The following is an 18,178-nucleotide window of genomic DNA, read 5'->3' on the forward strand; positions in this document are numbered from 1 at the left end:
TGCAGTGAATGTCTTTGTGTAACTGCATCACTGTAATGTATCCCCTCTATAGTCTGCGCAGGATGGAGAAGGGTCTTTACTTCATCCCCTCTGAAACTCTGTGTTAACTGAGCCGCTTGTCAAACAGCTGATAGCTGACTGATGTTCTCTGCTCTAACACCCTCTAACCATGGTATGATGTAACGCGGAGAAACCTATCCTTTTCTTATTGGCATTGTTTGTCAGATATGCATGAATTTGGGTCATCTATGGCTTAGACAGTAAAATTACATAAAATATTATTGGATCTTCCACAAACACAGTTTGACAAGTACTCCCCCCATTTCCCAGTCTAAAGCAGCAATATTCTACACTAGTATAGTAGCAGCTTTACCCCCTTTGCTTGAACCCTCCCCTCGGGATGCCTGCATGCTAAAGGGGCACTCACACTGTGAATAAGATTAGTCTGCCTCCAAGTGTACAACATGCTTACGCCACTTGACTTTGAATCAGTACTGATTTGGAGCATTGCTGGGTTGTTGCGGGGAATAATGCTCTGGCTGGGTTTTATGCAATGGCTGTTATGGGGAGCCCGGCCTCGTCTGCATGCATGTTTTAGGCGGGAGCGGCATTTTGGATAAAGCTGTAAGCTGCTTACGGCCGTGGAGAGAGGTGATTACAGGGCCCACCTCCGTAGGACTGGCTGGGAGGCTGGGAGGCAACTTTTAGGTCAGTGGTGCCATGGCTCTGCCACGCCTCAGGAGTGCCATACCGCCACATTGTGCCAATGTCCTGCTCAGGCGTTCTCTCTCTCGGTCCTGTACCAAGTCCCACCCACATTCATGGCCTATTCTGTAAGCCTAGATAAACTCATCTGCACGCTTGCGTGGTTAGTTTCACTTTACCAGGGGTTGTAGCCTAATTATGTGAGTGCTGCTTTACTTATATTCTCCTTAGGCAAATATTATTGTTTGCTTAGTGATGAGAGACAATGGGTTTCTTAAGCACAGTACGAAACATTATGACTATTTTGGTGGCGTGTTGACAGGATACGTACACTTCAGAGTACACATAATAGATCCACAGCTTGTTTGTGTCTTTTTAACCTGAGTCCAGTTCCAGTTGTGGCAACGCTGGCACTGCTCTGGTACTTTTTTGTCTGCCCCGGAGAGTCCCCGGGCTTCCTTTAGGGACAGAGATAGAGGAAGGCTTTCTGTTTTGCCTGCCTTTAGGTAGTGTAGTGTGTAGGGATTTGCTATCACTGACCCTGCAGTAAACAGTGTGTGAAAGCAGCTGGAGTGTAATCTTATGTGCTGTGGGATCAGACTAGGGGAGCAAAGATACTAAAAAAAGAGTCACAATAAAGGGCTGCGACAGCACCTGCAGAGCACCAGCCAAAAGAATGAACACCTGAGCAGATTGGAGGCAACTCAATTAACGTCACTGACACTGCCAGTCAGAGCATAAAGGCAGGTACGCAGCTTCTGTTGCCCTTTTGTTTCCGAACAAAAGGTTCCCTTACGTATTCAGCCAAGAGTAGGGCGGTCTTTATGAAATGCTAGACAAATAATGATTCATTGTATAATCTAGATAAGCCTATGTTTTTCATCTGATATCACACTCGATGTATTAGTTCTTTTCTTCTATTAAATCGGACGGGACTTTGGTAACAGTTGCTCAATAGTCTAGTGAAACAAACAAAATATAGATTTTTATGGGTGCAGAGTACCTACTGGATCAAGAATATCTAACTATCCACATAACACGATAAACACTCCAGGTGGTCTCTCACACTATACCATGACACATTACATGACCTTAACTCAGTTTTTCTGTATTCATTATGATTATACTAATGATACACTTGACATCTTTATAACCGATAAAGCATATCTCCGCTGTCGATTGTGTGATTCTATTGTACACAAATCTACTCTAATGTCATCTAATCTGTTCTTTTGTTGTGTTGTTTCCTAGGAAGAATCCTCAACAGGTTTTCGAAGGACATTGGTTACCTGGACTCTCTGCTCCCATGGACGTTTGTGGACTTTATCCAGGTGAGTCTCACCTCGGCAGGTTTGGTCGCTGGCGCTGCAGCATGGGAAGGCCATTTCATGCCTGGCTAAACCTGCTTTGTGGTCCGGGTCCCCTAATCTGGAAACAATTACTGTAGGATTACCCGCCAGCGCAGCCCAGCGCCTGCACAGATTTAATAAAAGTGTGCACATAGGCTGAGGGCGTGGCTCCCTCAGTGTGGCACAACAGAAGCGGCATCTTCAGAGAATGTGTAAGGAGACTAAGCAAGTGATTGGAAGAGAGAGAAAGGTACCAAAGAAAGGTACCACAGGATGATGGGTCCGATGTGGAGGAAAACAGTGTGGATGGGGGGGGTGACAAGGATGATGTGTTGAGTGGCAAAGGGAAGAAGTGTGAGCAGTGGGCGTACGATGTGCTTGCAGGAGTGGAGCTGGAAGCGTGGTAGAAGGGGGGAAGGGGACAGGTCAGTTGGAACAGATCCAGCGCGGGACTTGCCCCTCTCAGCCCAATTCCCCTAATGCTCTACAGTCTTACAGGCCTGGTAGCCAACGGCCACCCTGGTGCATAACCAGGTTAGGTTACCAAAATGCCACCCTGCCACCGTGACAGCCATCTCCCACGAAAGCCTGCAGAGATGAGCCAGCTCATGCACCTAGCGCCACAAAGAAGGGAATGTTCGCTGCACAATTCGAGGTAGAGGAGCAGGCGTGGCTCTTTGGTTAGGGCCAAAGAATAGAACAAAGGCGCACTGAAAACGAATCCCCCCTCCACAATGCCTGAGTGATGTTTGTGGCAGATACCCATCTCACAGTAGACAAAAGCCATCTTAAATGCTGAAAGCACAAAAGATCATACGCACAAAAGCTTTTTGTCTGCTATAGTTTCCCTCATTTTGATAATAAGGTGAATAATGGCTGGAGTAAAATAATAACTTTGTAGAAGGCCCATAGGTCCAACCGAAAACAGTGAAAGTAGACTAGGTCATGACAGAAAACCGACTTTGTTACACATATGTACTCACTGTACTTCACCAACCACCATAATCGTTCCAATCTGTGTTATAATGACACCCATACTATTGTACTATTATCTGGGGTTATGGTGAATAAATAACATTTCACAATTGAAGAGTAAACTGTCAAAATAAGACTGGATGTGTCATGTGCACATGTTTCTGCCGGTCTTGTGAAGCAATTGTGATAGCTGACAAAGGTGGCATCCTTTGGACAAAACACTTTTGTTTGTGCTGCTTTCTGCCCTTGTTTGCAGGTGTCTTTCATGGAGCAGCCTTTAATGCTTTCAGGAAGGAAGATTTTCACTCTTTTTATCAAAGTATTAGCGGCGCAGAAAAGCTGCTGATCCTGACTATTGTTGCTCATTCGCGGAGGGACATTTCCCCATAGTCATTGTTTAAATGGTTGTCAGTGGGGAATAAAGTGAAACTTCATAAACAATGCCCTAACTGGTTTATCTCTCTCTATGGGGAGAGGCCGCTTCTGTGCGGGGATTTGCACCAGAGCTTCCCCCCCTCCCATTATGGTGGAGTAAGCACTTCACAGCCCCTCAACACTGCCCCCATACCCGCCTAACAAGGGGATTCCCTCAAGCTGGGGGAACCTGGTTACACCCCAGAGCCCTATTTTTTCACAGGTCTCATTTAGTAGTAATTTAGTGTATTGGACTCTTTCTCTCTTCTCTTTATGGTCATGGGACAATGACAGAAATGTCAATTAAAAACACCTCAGGCTTCGGGGGCTGTCGGCCTTTGTGTAGACTTGACCTTTAAATCCTGGGTTGCCTCTATTTTCAGAGAGGGGGGCAGAGGAGGAGGGCAGGACAATAAGGGGTGAGTACAGGGGTCTTTCAGTGCAGGATTTTGTGTGAAGGCTCTTGACCAAGTCACACCACTAACTGTGGGGTCCACATTCATAGGTCTTCTGAACCGTGCACGCAAATTCAGTTTGTCAGCTAAGACACCAGCTGACAGTTACTGTCATTTAGCCCCGGACTCACCGGTGTTAATGGCATACAAACGTGCATAAACACCGGCTCGTAAATCACAATCACGGTAAACCTTCAACAATCATCTGGAGAGAAAGAATAGTTTGTGTGCGTGTGAGAAAAAAAGAGGGAGTACGTGTGTACAATGCTCAGAAACAAACCCGGCACAGTAGCACTGAAGACGCACACAAACACAGAGCGAAGATGGCTATTGTCTAAAAACACTGGCGGGTGGATCGTTTGTGTGAGTCTGTATATTGAGGCACATTGTGTGTCAGGCCTTTTCAGTGGCTTTGTGGGATATGAGAACTGCTGACGTAACCCGTGAGTGCTGTAGGATGGGATTTCACCAGCTTTCTCTGCTTCTTTACCACACTGGTGACAGAAGAAGTGAAGAATGCAACGGCTCCAGGCGTTACACAGGTTATCCTGAGAAACACAGGAGACGGTCCTGTTTGGAAATATATAGGCTGCGCCATAAATCCCCTTCTGAGCATTGTTTTATGACAGTGCCATTGTCTTCCCGCACAAGGTGAAAAAATACAAGTGACACAGAAAGATGAGAACACTAAAGACTTACTCATCTTATTCAATTGTTCAGGTCAAATTAGTGTAAAAATATACCTGGACACAAGAAAAACAGTGTGTGGGTATGTGTGTGTGTGTGTGTGCTTATAGCCGGCCACTCAGCAATACCGCACACGGTCATTTGATGGCGAGCATTGGCCAGCAAAAGCTTCCAGTGTGTGTATGTGTGGTCTCCCATGATGCTGCGGTCCAGCACCTCAGCTGCTGTGACTCAGACATACAGGCCCTGGGAACTTACATAACAAAGTCCTAATCTAATCTTGAATCTCACTTCGTGTCAATATGATGAAGATAATGAATTCTGTGCTTTTTCTGCGAGTGTTTGTGTGAATCGCTGTTTTTTTCGTTACACGTTTGAAAATGTTTTTTTGTGTTGTTTTTCAAGAGGAAGAGAAAAGAAGAAAGGAGCAATGACCGAATGAATGAATTTGCTGGACACAAGTGATTTATAGTAGAGAGTGAGAGAGAGAGAGAGAGTGAAAGAGAGAGAGAGACCGCATTTCAAAGCCTTTCTCTTATTTCCAAAATGGGGTTGGAAATCAGCAGCTTGACTGAGCCCAAATAAGTGACTTCTTTTACCTTTTCACAGCGCACAAAAGCCTAATCCTAGGACTACTTGAGCCACCAATGTAGACAGCGACTGAGACCACCACAGTATGTGTCAGACCCTCCTCACCACACACAAAACACATTGACTGCAGCTTTATGAAGTGAAAATGGCCCAGAAAGAGAAAAAGTGAAGGAGGTGTCCACAGTCATTTCTCCAAAAGAAAAGCCACAGCATCTGGGCATTTAATGCTAAAATAAAGCCCAAAGACAGAGTAGAATGGATTGGGTCACTTCTATTGTTCCAGGGCCCGAGTGGAACAGCCCTGCTTTGTTTCAGTACCACTGACCCTTGCAACTTATTGTGCCGCTCTGTCACAGAAAAGTGTGGAGTCAAAAAGGAATAAATTCCAGCGATGACAGAGGATTTCTTTTGAGGAATTTTGCTCTCCTCTCATTTCCTGTTTTTGTTTGCACTTTTTTTCTTTCTTTTCCCAGTGGCAAATATTGCACACTGTCTGTAAATAAAGGGAGGATGAAAAAGGGGGCTTGTAAAAAAAGCGCTCTGATTCCCTGTGTCCGGAGGGATGTTTAATTAAAGGCAAGTGTTTATTTTACCGCAGCGGAACAACTGTTGCTATCATCGCTGAACACAAATATAGCAATTAACTTCAATTTTCTACATTTATTTGGACATCAAAGAGCTGATAGAATCATCGAGGAAAATAAAGCAATTAGGGTCAGCGAAGATCTGAATGGTCTTTGGACACAGCAGCGCGCCCAGTTTGCTTGAATAACTCAATCGCATGCGTGCGGTAGCTTTCTTTTCTTGCTAAAGAGCAATTAGCGGTAATTCTTTATTTAAACTGTTTGTATACAAAACCTTTCATCCTTTTATCCACTTTTATGTGCAGCGGGATGTGGCTTTGGGAGTTTTCAGTTCCTGTGTGGTTTCATAGGAGATATGACTGTGGTCTGAGGGGGTGAGGTGTATGCTTGTAGGATCACTTATCTGAGTCATCTGTGTGTAGTGTGGGTGGGGGGCCACGGTGTTCCCGATGCTGACATGATAAGCGCCAGACCACGCAAATGGATCACATCAAACGGGGTCTTGGCGGCAGCGGGCCCTGGGGAGCAGGAGGAGGCAAGACTCCTATCTAATGGTTCCTGTTCCTCTTCTGGTCCCCTCAGATGACCCCACTGTCAGATAAGCATGTCTCAGACCTTCCTTCGAAATGAGCCCAATTAGAATTTAAATGAGCCAATCAGCAAACATGAATGAGCGGTGTCACCGTGTCACCAATCAGCAGGCAGGGGGAATGAAAGAGAAACAGTATATATATGATAAGACATTTGTTCAGTTAATATTTGATCCCCTCCCGGGAAGGCTGGATAACACGCAGTAATGGCTCATGTGCCACCATCTCACTTTGCAGTCTGGTAGCCTTCCATCAAGGCTAAGATTGAAACTTATGTACTGTGAAATTCTTGGGATCAGTTGTGCTCAGTAGCTTCCACTCACTGTTTGATTGTGTGGGCTCTACTACAGCAATGGTTAGACTAGTAATACCCTCTTATCAGAACTGCAAATGGAATTGAGTAGCTTTTCATCATAAAACTACACTGAAAGTGATCATGCTTAAATGTGTGCTTAAGTGGCAGATAACATCCGTGATTAAGGTGCTTAATTAAATTTTCATCCCTCTGGGCTAGTCTGAGTACGATTCTAATCTCCAGGTTTTAGGATTCATCTCTTAGGACGTGTCTAATTTCAGGGTGTGAGGTTTCAATTTTATCATCCATCAATCGAATATGAAATATGTAACACGGTATACCTTTCAGCTCAGAAGAAGTGGTCTCTCGCATATTCAACAGTAATTGGATCATTTCCTTAAAGTATCAATATCACACGGTAAACACAGTCTATTACAAGCCCTCCATTCAGAATCCTATTGAAGTGAAAATGTAGAAGCATTGCCCCCAAAATGTATTTAAAGTATCAAAAGTAAAAGTACTCCATCAGCACAAAAATGCCCCTGTCACTGATGATATAGTATTATTATATATAGAGAGATATTATAAGGCTACGTTATATAATCTTAAGTATGGTAATACCCCTGTCAAACGATCACAAGATAAATCTCAGGGAGGTTTACTGGTGAAGGGGGAAAACAAGTTTGCTATGTAATAGTGTATTAAATTTTTGGGACTTTTTTTGGACATTCAAAAAGTTCAGAGGGGAAATTTCTCTCTTTGGTGGAACCGTTAACAACTCATGACAAGGAACTATAATAGTCCTGTTTTGTACATTTGCATCTGTAGTAGAATACAAATATAAAATACTATAAAACAAAGATGCTAAAAGCATGATCTGTGCATTTACATCCATAACTGCATGTAACTGTCATTTCAGATTTACTAGTACATAGCTAGTATTGGAGCATGTGCCTCATGTTGACCTTGCCTCTGCAGCCAGCAGTTCGATTCCCACCTGTGGCCCTTTGCAGCATACCATCCCCTTTTCTCTCTCTTTCTCTCTACCTTCCTGTCACTCTTCAAGGTTCAAAAGCCCAAAATAATATTTTTTAAGCAGCTAGTAGTAGTAAAAGTATAAAAGGTGTATGTTTTCTATTCTGTTTTACAATGAGTAAGCACAATAAGTACAAATACGGAAATGTTATCACTGACTATAAATGTTGACTCAAAATTAAAGTACTCTATTTGCACAATGGCCCCATTCAGTTATCATATCTAATATAATATTTGATTACTATCGCAGGTACATTAACACGCAAGCAGCATTTTAAAGTTATAGTTTGTTGAGGTGGAGCTAATACTTCATCGACTGTTGATCTTAGTCTACAACAAATGGGCTAATCGCGCATGTTGTAAATCAAAATCTTTTTTAACCTTTATTTATTCAGTGCAGGTGTGGGTGCTTTGGAGTCGTCAGACTCATTGCCTTCAATCCTGTTTAGGCAGCTCTGGTATCCTGGTCTAGATGTGTCACAGAGCCACTAACACGGGTGATGAGTCACTGTGTTGTTGAGGGGTTGTGTGGCTTGAGTGTGATGTATCAGACACCCACAGTGTGGTTCCCAGAGCTCTCTGCCAGTCACTGTGGCCATGCCTGCTGGCTGGCTGCTCTGCCAGGGAGGCTTACAGGCCAGAAGTGTTGAAGGGAAAGCCCAAGAGAGCCAGGGATATGAGCTGCAGTGGCCAAGTGGTAAATTCTCACCTGCTACTAAGTGAGAATTAGCACTGTGATCGTTTTCCTTTCACACCGTGAGTCACATAACCTCAGTCCCACAACCTGCCGTTACCTTACTGTGTGTCCGTGACGGTCTCACACAAATACAACTAAAAGAGTTTCTCTTGTTCGGCCTTTAAGAAATAGGCCTTGTTGCTCCAGTGTTAGCCCTCACAGCAGGAGTGGAGCTTTTGACTCTGTTGCTCTTTGGTTAATATTGTGCTCACATTTCTCCTTCTGTCCCAGGTATTTCTTCAAGTCATTGGAGTGATCGCAGTAGCTGCCGTCATTATCCCGTGGATCCTCATTCCTGTTGTTCCCCTTCTTGTTGTCTTCCTGTTTCTGCGGTGTTACTTCCTGCAGACCTCCAGGGACATCAAGCGCCTGGAGTCTACCAGTAATTTTTTTTTTTTTTTTTGGTGTTGGTGGGATGGGCATGTCCATTTGTGGTAAGAGACAAAAGCAGACCACAGGAATGCTAATCGACCATTCAAGAAAGCCATGGTCATTAGCATAAAGGCTAAAGGTGGCAGTGGCCTATGGCTCGGCCACACGCAGTTTCCTCAAGAGACGGGAGTTCATGACATCACATACAATGGGAAAAATGCCAAGTGGGCATGACTAGGCCATTGCAGGCTTTAGTTCGTCTATTTTATTCTGGGCCGAGAGCCCAAATGCACATTGACCAACAGGTTCCATCATCTTAAAGAACAAAAGTTCTATTACAAAGCTCAGAGGAAACATTTAAGTTTTGTCTTCGGTTTTGTAAGCCTAAACAATAGAAACAAAAGACCACTCAATTGCAACCTTTCCCTAAATCAAAAGTGTTTTGCATCAGGGACATATTAAATGTTTCTACGTCTTCTCAGTAGACATATATATTCTTTTGATTGCTACATCACATTTTCTTTGTCAACACTTTCTGAAAGTCTCTATATAGAATAAAAAAACCTTGAACCATAAATACATTCTGGCTGTCAGGAACATAGAATGAGTTATGAAGTAGTTATGAAAGTATAAAGTATACGAAAGTTCTAAAAACATTTTCATAGTTTAAAAATATGGAAAAAACAGTCCTTAATATTGAATTAAGAATAAATTTGGGTTTATTGGACTGTCAAATTTTTGTAGAGCTGATTTTATAGATGCTAAGAGATATGGTTTGTGTACTTTTTTCTTTTAGCTCGAAGTCCTGTATTTTCCCACCTTTCATCCTCTCTTCAAGGCTTGAGCACCATCCGTGCCTTCAAGGTTCAGCAGAGGTTTCAGCAAATGTTTGATGAATATCAGGATCTTCACTCAGGTGAGAATAAAATAATTATACTTCAGTAAAGTCTGTGTAAAAGCAATTCTGAGAAAATAGCTGCTGAACACATGTGAAAAGACTTTGAACGATATATATTACTGAAATGAGGAGTTAGAGGTTAAAACTGTTTTTCACCAGTTTTCAGTCCAGGATTTTGTGGGCGGTCCTTAAAGGGTGGCTCGATGACACGCTGAGGCCACCCTGAGCATACCTCTGCACCCCTAGCAGAGAGATATAGATTGATTCATCTCACTCAGAGTGTTTCAAAGTCATGTCATTTTCTGAATTTTCTGACACGTTTCAGTCGCTTCAAAATGGCTGCTTGACTGCTCCCATGAGTGGGCGTGGCTTCAGCGCCTTCAGCAGACACGCCTCCACTGTCCTGGAGCTGAGAATTCATTTTTACCTGATTTTGACACCTAATTTCATAAAGTTGTTGATATTATTTAACATTCATTTATTCTTACTTTACACAGATTTTAATGATATTCATATCTTATCTTATCCTATTTAAAGCCATTCAGAGTAATGTTACTGCAATGCAAATGTGTTATCTAATCTTGTTTGTTAACAGAGGCCTGGTTCTTATTTCTGACCACGTCTCGCTGGTTTGCTGTACGTCTTGATGGAATTTGCTCAGTTTTCGTCAGCATTACTGCTTTTGGCTGCCTTTACCTCAGGGAAGGTACTGTATGAGCTTTTAGATAAAATAAGTGACACACTGTTGACATGATAGTCATTCCCATGAAACCATGATAATAAACTCATGTATGATCAATATGTGTTTACTTTTCCTCTGATAATATAGGGCTAGAACCAGGTGCAGTGGGTCTGGCTCTATCTTATGCCGTGACGCTCACAGGCATGTTCCAGTGGGGCGTCAGACAGAGTGCAGAGATCGAGAACATGGTGAGATCATTTACATTTGAACTCCACATCGCATCCAAGACTCCATCTTTGGCCAACTTACTGTACTTACTTCACTGCAGCGTGAATTGTGGCTAGTTAACTAGTGAACAATGATGGCTAGTTATTTTACACATAAAGTTTGGTTTACATACAGAGAGTACTATTCAACCTGTGAAAATAGTTTTAGGATTTAGGAGGAAGACAGAGGGTCTAATGAAAGATACTGTTTAGGTTGCATTATAGGAAATGTAGGATTCAATGTTTTTGGCCTCTGCTGCTTTTTCAAATCTGTCTGTGGTCCCCCAGAAGGAAGCTGAAGAAGCATTCAAGAGTGATTTCTGTATTACTGTATACAGTCAGTGACTGATTCTCATGACTGCTACAAGCATCTATGGCCCGGCCTCAGTGTACAAAAGCACAACTTCATAAGTTTATCCACTGATTCTGGTGAAACATATGGTGGATCATATTTTAGACAGAATACATTTGATTTTTTTTCTTCTCTGGTCCTATCCTATGTGATTTACAAAGTTTCCTCATGGGCAGATAGCTTCAGCCTAATGACTTGCTACAGTAGCTAACCATGAATGGACTGCTTTTAACTGTATCTGCCGATAGCAGGCAACAAAACTGATCTCAGCAGCCGGACCAGACTGGGTTTGAACCAACAGGCAATAACCGTATACTTCCTAGGTGGTTTATGGACTGGTAAACCACTGCTAAATGTTATTAGTTAGGTACTTGCAAAACCTTGGGATGCTAGGAGCCAAGAAAACCACCTAGGTAGTCTACTATATTCTCTGTTAAACTGGTGACCACTGGTGTTTGGTCCTTGGTCTAAAGGTAGACACTAGATCATTGTGTTACCTGCAGAAGCAATAGCAATCTGCTTTTTGTTTCATCGGGACAAGTATACTGAAGCTGAAGTACACCCAGTATTGTTACATAAAAGAAATGTCTTGTTTTTGTAGATGACATCAGTGGAGAGAGTGGTTGAGTATGCAGAGCTGGAGAGTGAAGCACCCTGGGAGACGGACAAACAGCCTCCACCTGACTGGCCCAAGACAGGCTCCATCACCTTTGACAGAGTCAACTTCTCTTACAGTGCCAGTGAACCTTTGGTCCTAAAGAACCTGACTGTTGTCTTCACATCCAGAGAAAAGGTACCTGTCTTTATTCCAACCTGTGCATGCTTACCGGTGTGCACAGCCCGTGACTTAGGTTGATATGCAGTTAGCGTAGAAGGTGTGATGTGATTCTTTTTTATGTGGCATTATTTTCAAATCAATTATTAAAAGGACACCATATTGTGCTGCTGAATCTTCAGGACTATACCATTTGTGATTCATGGAATACATATCATGTAATTAAGACTGTTCAAGTGGATCCATTTGTTCCCAATTTGCATTTTGAGCTACCTGACGGTGACAACTGTTTATTCACTATAAGAGAGAGGAGAGGCCGAGGGAGAGGGGTGAGGGAAGAGAGAGAGAGGAAAGCACAGGGAGATGGTTGAGGATGATTGAAATTGTGTTTAATGCAGGGGGTGTATTTTGCATGGCTATGGTTGGCCAGGGCGGCTGATTTCACAATGGATGGGTTGATAAGTGTAGGGGCCCTGGCTCTGACAGCCCATGGGAAGGATCTCTGCCACATGCCATGGGGGTGAAAGGCTTTGTGTATCCTGACAGTTTCCCTGACACCCTTTCAGGGGGAAACCTGCACTTACCACCTACAGTACAAGATCAATTCATGCAGGCTCTCTCTACAGTGATATACTGTACATAATAATGTAAAACTCACTACAACACCAAAGTTGACCTTCAATTGTTTAGAAAGAAATAGCTTCGTAAGGGCATATTCCTTATCTCTAAGACGTAGAAAATCAAGATCAGTGATGCACTTCTGCATTGCATTTTGCTATAGATAAACTGTAACTGCACAATATAGTTTCTTAAGATGGAAAGGGAACATGTGATAAGCTTCTTTTCTTATATTGTGATAAATGAAAGGCAAGGGAAGTGTGACTGATCCATCCTGAACACTGTTTCAAATGCATTATGAGACTTTTCTGCTGAGAAAAAACGGCCATTGTTGGTCATGTCTTCAAATAGCTTCAAGTGACCTTTGTTTTTTTTTATCAATCAGGAAGTAGTGTGGTGTTTTTATAATGCAGCTTGAGGTGGATGGACAGGTACACAAAGCCTTCTACTGTCTCCTATTAAACATCTAAACTTCCTCTAACTTTAACAACTTTTTTTTCTTTTAAATAAGAAAATACATATACGGGTCATTTTACAGAGCACATTACAGAGCACAAAGATCATTTTGGATGTTGCTTCAAAAGGGACAACTTTGCTGTTAAGACGTTTTTGCTCTTACAGTTTTACAGTTATACCTTGTAAAGCATTGACCTATGCTTCATAATTGTCAGCTCTCATAGTAGACCCTTTTCATAGCTAACTTTCGACTTGTTGAAGCAGTTTAGCACTTTTCAGATCAAATGTACAAATAGCTTCACAGTCATAAATCAGTCAAAACATTTATTGAATACAAGTAATAGTGTTCTGCCTAGCACAGAGCAAGGTGACTTTCCCTGAAGTGATGACCCATTACGAGTAGCTCCTGCAACAGTGCTTTCTCCTACTTCCTCTTTGAAAACATTCAATATGTGGGAATCTGTGTTCATTAAAATTATCTAAACGTTCTCACCTTTGCTGCCACGTGGGTGAAATACTCACAATACCAATAATAATAATATGTCTGGATCTGGAGAGTTCACACAGTTTGTGTGTGTACGCACTTTGGTCTTTTCAGTACATGACCATGGTGCTGATTCTTCTAGCAGTTAAAGTCCATGTAAAGTAAGATTAAATATGTGTTCTAGGTTTGGCAGATCAAAGAAAAAACGGAACCCAATTTGAGTGATTAAAAATATCGACAGTTTTATGAAATTAGGTGTCAAAATTAGGTAAAACTGAGCAGTATTCTCAGCTCCAGGACTGAAAATTAGGTAAAACTGAGCAGTATTCTCAGCTCCAGGACTGTGTAGGAGTGTCCGCTGAATGAACTGAAGCCATGCCCAGTCAGGGGAGCAGTCAGTCAGCCATCTTGGAGCGACTGAAACGTGTCAGATGAGTTCAGAAAATGACATGACTAACTTTGAAGCACTCTGAGCGACATGAATTAATCTCTATCTCTCTGTTCAGGGTGGCCTCAGCGTGTCATCGAGCCACTCTTTAGGACCGCCCACAAAATCCTAAACTGAAAACTGATGAAAAAACTCCACATTTCAGTAATATATATCGTTCAAAGTCTTTTCACATGTGTTCAGCAACTATTTCCCAACATATTTAATGTGTTTTGAAAGAAATCTAGGTACAGCCTAGCCTCTGCAGAAGAGTCTGTCATATTCTGCTGTCACGTGGCCTCCTGACTTGAAGTCACAAGAGGTTTGGGGAGAGATTGTTTAATCTTCTGAAATGTTTCCTACAAGGACCGGGTAAAGGCATCCAGTGGTGCATTACTGCATGCCTCATGTGATAATCGCTTGTGTTTCTTGGGGCCCTTTTTAGTGGGACCGTTTCACCTCACAGTTTACCTTGGCTCAGAGCGAGACTTAGGGTGTGTCCCTTTCAGTATACTCAAGTGATGTGTTTACAGGGTCTAGGATCTAAGCGGTGCCTCATCCTGTCCGTCTAATAATATGCAGTTCATTTAGATCCTGGATCATTAAGCTTGTTTCTTTCTACTTTGCACCTAAATGGGCAAAGAATGTGAAGAAAATGGCATTGTTGCATCCTCTCTGTGTTTTGGCATGTTCTGAGGCACACACAGCGGTTCTTTGTTATGCAAGCAGTATTGTTGGTAAACCCCTGGCTAAACAAAAGGTTGCCCATTGGCTATGTAATGGCATATAACAAGCCTATGTGTTGGCAGGCAGCAGTGTGTGGCACCAGCAGCCCAGTTGAGTGGAACAAGTAATGATTTGCCTCATGGTGCCATGTTTGACAACATTTGGTACAAGGTTGTATTTGGGTCTCTACGGAAGAATACGCTTAGCTGTCAGCCAAAAAAAGAAAGTACTAAATACTATAGGCAGTTGGATCTAGATGGGTCATTTCTTGTGTGGGAGAACATACAACACATTCGAGTATGCGAAATAAAAGATAGGTGGTTAAGCCAACAAAGCTTATAGAACCTTGACTTCCCGTTGACATAGAACTGGGTAATAAAGAGAGTATCTACCTACTTTATAGACATCTGCCTATGCAATTGGCATGAATGAAATAAGCACTTTTATAAAATATCGAGTCAAAACATGCAAACAAAACAGCACAAAATGTTAAAGTTCATATAAGTGACGTGATATGGCATAAAGACTAATTCACCTGATGCTATGCCTATGCTTATATAATGATGCACTCACGATAATTGTTTTGTTTTGAAACTTGACTTGAATGTACTTTAAGAAAAAACTTCCATTATCTGACAAGGTTATGTGACTACTGTCAAAAAACATGATTTGTTCTACCTTTTATCTATTATTATTTTTGTGTATTTTCATCTTCATCTTTCATCTCTCCCACTGTAGGTTGGCATCGTTGGACGAACCGGGGCCGGTAAAAGCTCCATGATCTCTGCCTTGTTCCGGCTGGCGGAACCTGATGGAAGAATAATGATTGATGGTTTTCCGACTTCTGAGATTGGTCTGCATACCCTGCGCCAGAAAATGTCCATCATCCCACAGGTGCTTTTTTTAATCCGCCCTCAGTCTCGGCTATTGTGTCTTGGCCCTTGAAACTGAATATAGTAACAATGGGTGAATGTGATTGAAATTAGCCAAACAAGAGACATCATATATTAGAATTTAAGTACAACATTTCAACTTGTGGTTTGAATCAGGCTGCATTGAATGTTACACTTTGTCCTTTTCCAATATAGCTGCTTTGTTGCTTTGATAGTTTCTGTAAGGTTCTCCCTTAGATTCCTCACGATTGAGAAGAAATGTCAGATGAGCACTGGTAACAGACACCTTCATGCTGTGGCCCGTTTTTATACGCCTGGCTTTTAAAAAGCTAAAACAAGTGAGGAGAATTACAGTCGTCTCTCAGGGGATTTCTGAAAGTGAGACAAACGGATGCCTTGAGACAGTTTAACTTTATTTCCGCTTGTTGAAACTGATACGGCATTAAGAAAATGCCAGCCTGCGGGTGAGTGTCAGCAGAGTGGAGGGAGGGGAGAAGACTCCCACGGCCTGTACTGTGAAGAGAGCAGTTCCCCATCCCTGACAGAGGATTAGCCCTCTACCCCCCAAACATGGGAAAGCTGCTTAGAAGAAGTCTCCCCCATCCTCACAGCCAGAGTCCCCTTGTACACCGTCAGTTTGCCCAAGTCTCAAACATTTCCAGGGTGCAGCCAAGATGCCCAAAAACAGTTTCATTAATGCTTTTCTGTGGATTTGATAGGTTTCTGGCATTGCTACCACTTCAGATAAAGTTTTACTTCCTAGTCCAAACTAGTTTGAGATGGATGTGATGTGTGTTTGATGTGATTTTGTTTACTCTTCCTGTCTCTCCTAGAGGGATAGACTTGCACAAAGTGGCATGTTACAAGTCAGAAATTTAACTGCACGCCCATCTGTATCACATACTGGATGACATTTTCATGATATAAAGTCGTACTGGCATTCAGAAGAGTAGAGTTTCTCTGTAGCATGCTCTTAGTTTTACAAACTTATATAGCGAGAAGCAGCCTCTTGGATTTACACAAATTCATCTGAAAGCCTTTTTATTCTCCCGCCTGACGTCAGAGATAAAGTGATATTCAGTCAGCCTTTCACATGGAAAAAAGAATCTTGATATGAATTGCGAGTTGCCTTACCTTTTCATGTGGAATTTTGAGAGTTTGATATGTATACTATACATTGCCAGTGAGGAGTTTCATTATTTGCCACCCACAGATTTGATTATGATAAGCTTTTATTAGCATATGGCATTAAAAAAGGATCCATTTCAGTTTCTATTGAATTCTCAGGAATGACTTCTAAAAAAAAATGAATTCTGCGTCAAACAGAGGGCTTAGAATTGGTGGAGCACATAATCGGTCTATGGAAAGCTGTGCTTGAAAGCAGTTTTTTTTTTTTCCGACCTAACACTGAATCCTCAATTAAAGTGTGTCACAAAACTAGTTTGAATTGGGACTTCAGCTGGCTTAATGACAAGGCGGTATTTTGGTGACAGAAGGAAAAAGCTCATTGGAAGTAAAGAGGTGGAAAATTTTCTGAAGGCACAGGTAGCTTTTCTGTCCTGAAAGCTTTATTTTTTTCGGGATGAAAATTGAACAGTTAGTCCTGAGTCTTCTGACCTACATGAAGGTTTGTCGAGACATGATTTTGTGTTTGAGGTGTGTGTGTGTGTGTGTGTACAAAGCATAAATCTGTGTGCTTACACACAAGTGCATGCTGGATTTTATTTTTTCTTCTTCTTCCGCGTAGCTGTCACAGCACTGGCTTTGAAGCTGACCTGTAAGAGAGCAGAGATGAAGGCGTGGATAGTGAGTCACATTCAGATTAGTAGTTCTGTGTAACCTTAACGCAAGCCACTTTTAGACCCATTGTGTGTTTTACTCTTGCTCCTGGTCTAATCTGACAGTTGCCAGGTGAACATTTCCTATCTTGATTTGAGGTGAGATTCATATCTTGAGTAAGCTGGAGTATTGCATTACCTCGACTGTGATGACAATAGAAGTCTATCGGTCTTTGTTATGGACACTTACTTGCTGTTGCCGTGATAGACCCTCATTTACGGCCTTTTTCAAATGGTCATTATAACCTTTTAAGTGTCATAAATTCAGTGTTATGTTTAAAAAGGAAAGCACAGCTGTATTTGTTCACTGATAAAACAATGTGGAAATGAAGCCATATGAAAAGCTTATCTAGAACAGCTCAGTACCCTGAGAGGCAAGACGGTCTCTTTATGACGTCCTGGGAGAGTCCCAGGAAGTGTTCAGTAAATCACTTCGACGTCGGAGCAGGATTTATGAATAAATATGTGACCCGACACGAGTAGACGCTGGCTTGCTCCTGTTTATCAGGTTTACCACAAACAGAGTGGCATGTTGGAAGAGTGCCTGTAGACTTGCGGGCTCGTTCCTCTGCACTGTAATAAAGAGCTTTATTTACTCTCTTAAAGATGGCTGTGTGGCTGAACCTTGATACAGGTGTGTGGCTCACCGTAAATACATATCTCTCCGACATCCTAGCTGTCTGAGATCCGAGGCTCTCCTTTCATGAGGGTAGTCAACTGATGCGATACTCCCTCTCGATGGTGTCTGTTTGACGGAGCGAAGCTGTTACTTTTGACAGACATTTTGAGGTGATCATTTCAAATACAGCCACTGTATGAAATCCTTTGTCTGGTAACATAACAGTGACTAGATGGTCCCTTTTTGTGTCAGACAACCTCGCACAGCTCAGGTTTTCTAAGTAAAAAGATCAACTTATTGAAGCATAGTTGGCCAGAGCATTGAATAGATCTCCTGAGTGGAGCAAGTCCTTTGTG

The 18,178-nt window shown here is 42.2% G+C and overlaps 1 protein-coding gene across 1 annotated transcript in view; it reads left to right on the forward strand.

The window, feature by feature from the left end:
* LOC104922696 (multidrug resistance-associated protein 4) overlaps positions 1–18,178 on the forward strand; it is a 57,111-nt gene that overhangs the window by 11,749 nt on the left and 27,184 nt on the right. Inside the window, exons 20-26 of the mRNA XM_027291236.1 lie at positions 1,957–2,036; positions 8,648–8,798; positions 9,585–9,704; positions 10,282–10,392; positions 10,516–10,616; positions 11,588–11,779; positions 15,211–15,366. Coding sequence (XP_027147037.1) covers positions 1,957–2,036; positions 8,648–8,798; positions 9,585–9,704; positions 10,282–10,392; positions 10,516–10,616; positions 11,588–11,779; positions 15,211–15,366 — 911 coding nt within the window. The remainder of the gene's footprint in view (positions 1–1,956; positions 2,037–8,647; positions 8,799–9,584; positions 9,705–10,281; positions 10,393–10,515; positions 10,617–11,587; positions 11,780–15,210; positions 15,367–18,178) is intronic.

This window comes from Larimichthys crocea, chromosome XVIII (assembly GCF_000972845.2).
Source record: "Larimichthys crocea isolate SSNF chromosome XVIII, L_crocea_2.0, whole genome shotgun sequence".
NCBI lineage: Eukaryota > Metazoa > Chordata > Actinopteri > Sciaenidae > Larimichthys > Larimichthys crocea.